This window comes from Sarcophilus harrisii, chromosome 2 (assembly GCF_902635505.1).
Source record: "Sarcophilus harrisii chromosome 2, mSarHar1.11, whole genome shotgun sequence".
Taxonomy (NCBI): Eukaryota; Metazoa; Chordata; class Mammalia; order Dasyuromorphia; family Dasyuridae; genus Sarcophilus; species Sarcophilus harrisii.
Window position 1 is genome coordinate 628776701 of NC_045427.1, and position 7155 is coordinate 628783855.

At 47.2% G+C, this 7155-nt stretch overlaps 1 protein-coding gene across 1 annotated transcript; it reads right to left on the reverse strand.

Annotated features, from left to right (window-relative positions):
• Positions 1-426: 426 nt before the first annotated feature.
• Positions 427-3021, reverse strand: LOC116421973 (relaxin-3 receptor 1-like). The gene has a single exon (XM_031956763.1). The coding sequence runs from the start codon at positions 2893-2895 to the stop codon at positions 1642-1644; it is 1254 nt and encodes a 417-aa protein (XP_031812623.1). The 5' UTR covers positions 2896-3021; the 3' UTR covers positions 427-1641.
• Positions 3022-7155: the final 4134 nt, after the last annotated feature.

The following is a 7155-nucleotide window of genomic DNA, read 5'->3' on the forward strand; positions in this document are numbered from 1 at the left end:
ATTTTTCTTTGAATATTTTAATAACTATGTTTGCTCTATTGTAGCAGACAAGTGTAATTCTTTGGAGAGTCTCGATAGGAATGGTATTGGCCACATCTCTAAATGGAGCAGGTTCCATATTGTGAGTCTAAATCTGTGGCCAGATAAGATATAAAAATTGATATAATTTACCTTCCTCCAGAGTACCTTTACCATTCCAGAGGTGGGGGAAGGAGCAATTTTTCCAAGCACTGGGCTTGGAAATCAGGAAAGACCAAGGTCAAATCGGGCCTCATACTCTTACCCTAGGCAAGTCATGATCCCTGTTTACCTCAGTCTTCATCTGTAGAATTCAATAGACAAGAAAATGGCAAACCAGTCCAGCATCTTTGCCAACCATTCCCCCCCCCAAAAAAAAAAAAACCAACAACAGATGGGTCACTGAGGAGTCAGACAGGGCTGAACAGCCATAACAAAGGGGTGGGGGAAGGAGTCTCTGGGATTTAGGGAGTATTTTGTAATGTTAGATGCATCACAATGAGCTTAAGTGATAGCATACAGTTTAAAATATTAAACTGGAAGGAAATGTTGAATAAATACATGGCCTGTTTAATCTGATTTGACCACAAGGAGCCAATTTACAGCTATACCTTTAAAAGCCATTCCATTTCCAGCAAAATACTGCTTCAGAGATTCAAAAGAATACTGTAACTGTTCCAAATGCTTCATTTCCTACTGGGGGAAGTCCTTGGCCCTAGAGCCTCAATCCAATGGTTCCATTTAAAATACACAGAAGGAAATCGAGGATATGATAGTACCAAGAAGAAATGTCCAGTCTGGAGATGAGCATGAGAGGTAATGGTGATTCCATTTATACCCTTTTGGTTTCAGAAGCAGTTGTTGTTGTTGTTTTCTTTCTGTCATGTACGTATAAGGTGATGCAGTCAGAATATTTTGGAACCCATCTGAGGCTCAAAATTGCCTCCCCCTTCCCCCTCAGGCAGGTTTTTCATGCTTGAAGTTTTCCTGCAATCAATATGCTTAGTTAATGGATACAACCCCTGAGCTCTCGCCTCCACTTCCCAGCCAGATCCACACAAAAACAAAGCAGGGATTTTCCAGAGTAGAAAAAAATCTTAATCGATTCAAAAGAGAATAAGCACGTCCTCCCTTGTACCTCTGGATGACATAACTGTAGGTCATGAGTGAACCGAGCCCTGGGACCCTGGGTTCTGAAGTGCCCCCACGTCAATAAAACGTCATTGTCCAGACCATCTCTTCACAGCCCCTGCCCCTTCGCCCAATCCAGGGCTGACATCTCCACATAGCTCAGGCACACACTGCCACTCCAGCCCGGAGTGGAGGGAAGCAGGGGAAGGAAAGGAGTGCAGAACCTGGCCTTAGAAGGCTGGGATTTAGGTCCTGCCTCCGCCACTTACTAGAAGGTGAGTCCTTAAGTGCCTTTCTTCCATCCAGTCACTATTTGCTTTTCTGCAGAGTGAAAGGGTTGGGCTACCTCAGCTCTATTTCTTGATCCGGCTCTAACTTTCCCCCAGGGAAGCCACTGCCCACTCTCCTTGGTCCTGATCCCCGGAGCTCAGCATCTGTCGGTCCTTTCCTCCCTTCTGGTCCCGGCCAAGGCGGCCGCGGGGTTTCCCCGACTCAGACTCGGCCCCCCGGGGGCGGCTCGCTGCAGCTCGAGCTCCTCCAGCGCCTCTGGGCCGGTCCAGTCGCAGCACTCGCGGGCCCGCCCTTGGCTGGGCGGGAGGACGAGGGACCGCAGCGGCGGCAGCACAGCTCCCACAGCAGCTGCCGAAACTCCGGGCGCAGCAGGCAGTAGAGCAGCGGGTTGAGGCAGCTGTTGGCGTGCGCCAGACAAATGGTCACCGGGAACAGGTAGCTGTGCACCAGGTAGTAGGCCCGGTCCCAGGGAACAGCGTTGAACTTAACCAGCACCCCCCAGAGCGTGATGGCGTGATTGGGCAGCCAGCACAGGAAGAAGGCGAGCACCACCACGGTCACGGAGCGGGTCACTCGCGAGGGCCTCCGGGGGGTAGGGGGGGGCCCCGACGGGCCGGAGGGCCCCCGGAGCCAAGGCCGCGGTCGCCGGCGCAGGAAGCGCACCAGCAGCAGGTAGCAGGCGGACAAGGTGGCCAGGGGCAGCAGGAAGGCCACGGTTATCTTCTGCACGTGGTAGAGAGCCAGCCAGTCCCAGCTGCCGTCGGGGAAGCGGAGCAGACAGAGCCGCTCGCCCGCCACGCTGGCCACCGTGGAGAAGAGCGCGGTGGGCATCGTGGCCAGGGAGGCGGCGACCCAAAGCAGGCCACACACCCAGACCGGGGTGGCCGCCCCGCAGCAGGCGGCGTCTCGGCCGTCGGGGCTGTAGCGGCGCAAGGCCCCCGCCACCGTGAAGTAGCGCGCGATGCTCATGGCGCTGAGGAAGAAGGCGCTGGCGTACATGTTGAGCACCGTCATCGACAGCACAATCTTGCACATGGCGCTCCCGAAGGGCCAGCTGAAGTCCCGGGCCGTGTCCACCGCCCAGAAGGGCAGGGTCAGCACGAACTGGAAGTCCGTGGCCGCCAGGTTGAGGACGAAGCAGTTCAAGGCCGAGGGCCGGCGTCTTTGGCGAGCGCGGACCAGCACCATCACCAGCACGTTGCCCACCAGGCCGACCGCGCACACCGTCAGGTACACCGCGGCGATCAGCAGCCGCAATGCCAGCGCCGCCCCAGCCGGCACCTCCATGGTGTCCAGACTCCCCGAGCCGCGGTCCGGAGGCTCCGACTGGGACCCGTTGCCCGGGGCTCCCGCACAGGCATTTACTGGTCGCTGCGACTCGGCCCCTTCCAAGCCGCCACAGGAGGGCACTGCCCCGACGGCTCCGGGACCGCGCGCGTCCCCTTCTGCGTACATTGTCCCAGGCTGGAGTTGGAGCGATGGAGCCCAAGGCAGGACACAGCCGGGTCTCTCCCTAAGCCGGCACTACTCCCGCGCGTCAGTCACACCACGGTAAGTAAGGACGCGGTGTCCTGGGAGAACTCCGGGGCGCAACTCGCTGGAGGTGAGCATCCGCTCGGTGCTTTTAACAAGAGCGGATCCCGCCCTTGTGGGGCGGCGATTGGTCACTGCAATTGTAGCCCCACCCCGAAAACCCCAAGTCCCCTTTGCATTGGATTCTTCTCCAGCCTCCTGGGGATCTCTTGCCCTGTTATGGTACAGGGCGCCCCTGGGAAGAGACCCAGGTGACTTGTCTGTCACCCAACTGCCACTTTTTCTGCCAGCTAAGACTGAAGGCTCGCGGATGTCCCAATTCCTTCTGGGAAAACGCAGGCATTGCTTTGCGGGAGTGTGGGCTCGGCTCCGAAGGGCTGAGAGAAGTGGGGGGAGGGCTCACTGTGTCCAGCTGCTGGGAAGGAAGGGGTGGGAGGTACATAACGTATTTCGCAGTTAGCTTGCCTGGGGTGGCCCAGGTCCCCTGCACGCATCCTTCCCTCCTCCTCATCCATCCTTCTAGTCCCAGATCCCTCCTTTTCAGTCTTTTTCTCTTCCTTTCTAACCCTCTCCTCTTCCAGTGTTTATGGTGTATCTCTGTCTTTGTCTTTGCTTCCTGCCTTCCTGCCTCCCTTTCCTGTCTGTCTCTGTCCTCTGTGTCTGTCTTTCTCTGACCCTCTGTGTCTCTTTTCTCTCTTTGTATCTGTGCCTCATCCTTTCTGCGTCTCATGTTTCTCCATCTCTGTCTCTTCATCTCACACTCCCCTAATATTTTCCTAAACTTCCCTCTTCCTTATTGCACTGGATAGAAGAACCTAGTAGAGTGGGGGTAAGGAGGAAGAAGTCTAACACGGGAAATGACAACCCTGTCGTTGTATGAATTTGGCCAAGTTACTTCATCTTCCTGAGCCTCAGTTTCCCCATCTGTAAAATGGAGGATCGGTGTAATAATAACACCAGAGTCGCTTACCTCATAGGACTGTTGTGAGGATCAGAGAAGATTGTGAACATGAAGCTTGTGTCTAACGTTTTCTAAACTGTGATGCTGAAAGCACCTTCACCTTGGAATCTCATCTATATCCAAGTCTTAGCTCTATCACTTGCTAGCAAGGTGACCTTGGACAACTGTGGTGCCTCTTTGAGTTTCCTCATCTGTTTAAAAAATAGGTTGAATTTCTCAGAACCCTTTCAGCTCTCACCTTCCATTATTATTTGGAGACGTAATGTGGTGTAGAAGTTGGTTATTGGAAGGCCTGAGAGAAGCACAGAGTTAGAAGGGATTGTGGGGAATATTTAGACCAACTTTTATTTCTCTACAATAGCTCCCATACAGGTGCTTATCTGTTCTCTATTTATAAGTGTTCTGTGATGGGGTCATTAACTTCTGAAAGAGCCCATTCACCTTTTTCTGTTTATTTTTTCTCAATAGTATTTTATTTTTCCAAGTACATGTAAAAATGGTTTTGAACTTTCATTTTTCTAAGATCTTGTGTTCCAATTTTTTCTTCCTTCCTCTTTATCTCCCTCCTCCTCAAGATGGCAAGAAATCGGAAATAGGTTAAATATGTACAATCCTTTTAAACATACTTCTGTATTTATCATAAAGTATAAAAAAATCAGACCAAAAGGAAATAAACCACCAGAAAGAAGTCAGATAAAAAAATGAAAATACTATGCTTCAATCCACATTCATTCTCCATACTTCTCTCTCTGAACGCAGATGGCAGTTTCCATTCCAAATCTATTAGAATTGTTTTGCCATTCAACTTTTTATTGCTATTCAGTTATGATTGACTTTATGATTTCATGGACCATATTGTCTATGGAGTTTTCTTGGCAAAGGTACTGGAGTGATTTGCCATTTCCTAAGATAAGTAGAAGTTATTTGTTTAAGATCACATAGTCTCTGATGACTTCCTGACTCCAGGCCCAGGCCCTGACTCCACTTTATCTACTGAGCCACCTAGATGTCTTTTGATTGGACTTTTAGACAGCTCTAATGGTTAGGAAGGTTTTCTTTGCATGGAACCGCAATCTGTCTCTATCTCCTATCCCACTTCTGCCCTTTGAGGTCAGGCAGAACAAGTTAGTCTTTCTTCCATTGTTAAGTATTAAAAGAGAGATCATGTCCACTTACACTCTTTTCTCTAGGCTAAACACACCACCACCACACCTCAACTTTCCCCAGTGAATCTATTTTTGCCTTGATATTCAGCTCCTTCTCACCACTCCAGGCAGCAAAGCTTCTTAAACTGAAAAGCTAATGAAGACATAATGACTTTCACATTGTTTTGCTACAATATATAACATTTATTTGGGATGTCAGGCTTGGCTAATAAGAAGAATTGCCTGGAGGCCTTTCATTGATCATCCAGTTACTTTACTCTACATTTTAAGCAAACTGCAATGAAGTGGGTCAGCTGGGACACGTTGGAGAACCTGATGGGCAAAGCAAGTCCTTCTGGACAACAATTAGGAAGGAAGTTCTTTTATTCTATTCAACTTTCTTTTCTCTTTTCTTTTCTTTTGTTGTTGCTGAGGCAATTGGGGTTAAGTGACTTGCTCAGGGTCACACAGCCAGGGAGTATTAAGTGTCTGAAACCAGATTTGAACTCAAGTCCTCAAACTTCAGGGTTGGTGCTCTATCCACGCACCACCTCGCTGCCCCTCTATTCCACTTTCTTTATAATTAGAAGATATTTCTTGTTGACAGTCCTTTTGAAGCTAAAATAGCTGAAGGAAGCATGACTTGATATATCACAAAGACCATTCATTGTTCTGGGTTCAAACCTCAGTTGTATGACTTTACTAGTTTTGTGACTCTAGGTAGGTCACAACTTCTCTGAATATCACTTTCCTCTTCTGAAACATAAAACAAATCATTTGGCAAGTCTTGTCAATTCAAGTTCCATATTTATTTCATCCACCCCTTTCTTTCTATTTCCACAGCCAATTACCTAGTTCACACTTAAATAAGCTCTTGTTTGTATTCCTGCAATTACCTCCTAATTGGTCTCCTTGACTACAATATTTTCCCTTTCCTTCATATTGCTGCCAAATTGATATTTCTAAAGTCTAAATCTGACCATTTGCAAAAGCCTCTTGGAACTCCCTATTCCCTTTAGGATGAAATATAAAATCAACACTCTGGAATTCTGAGGACTTTAAAATCAGACTCTCAATCATCTCTCCAATCTTATTTCATACTATGTACTCACCTTCATAAATTTTCTCTTCCAGATAAATAGACTTGTTGCTGTTTTGCCTGTGATATCATTTTTCCAGTTTTTGTGTCTTTGAACAGGTGTTCCCCCATGGACTCTTTTTATTACTATTATCCCTTAGGAATCTCTAGCTTTTTTCTTTTGGGGAGAGGCAATCTGGGCTAAGTGACTTGCCCAGAGTCACACAGCTAATAAGTCTGAATCTGGATTTGAATTCAGGTCCTCCTGATTCCAGGGCTGATGCTCTATCCATCTACCTTCCCCATAGCTTTTTTCAAAACACCATATCCTGGTCCCCATCAGTTGTTGGTTCTCTCTGTTTCTCTAACTCTATCTCTATCTCTGCTTTTGTCTGTATGTCTGTCTGTCTCTGTGTGTGTAGAAAATAGGCTCCTTGAAGGCAGGGACTGTTTCACTTTTGCTTTTGTGTCCTAAATACACACACAAAATTTGCACGTTAAAAATGTTTGATGGATGTGTAGTGAATTTAATTGGATGTTGGACTAATGGATTAAATGATTTAAAAGCTTTCTTTTTACTCTAAAACCAATAATCCTATGATCTTCCATCTAAATTAACAAATCCCTGTACCACATTATTCAATTTGGATGTAGGAACAGTCACTCATTTGCAATGGGCTAGAGATTTTTTGGAAGCTAACCTCTATTAATTCTCTAAGCAGACTGTCATGCAATGATTCTAGTCCAATTCAAAGGAAAGATTTTTCAAGGTGAATCAAGTGGTTCTTGTGAATAAAAGTGAAGTGATGATATTTCCTTCATTTTGCTCCAACTTTCTATAACAATACCATTGTGAATACCATTTCTTTTCTTAAATATTGATATATTTTATTGCTATATTTTCAAACTACATTGAGATGTAGTTCCTTGAGTCAATTTCTCTTCCTCTATACATTATACCCACCAAAGTGCCTTACATATAGTAGAAACTAATTTTT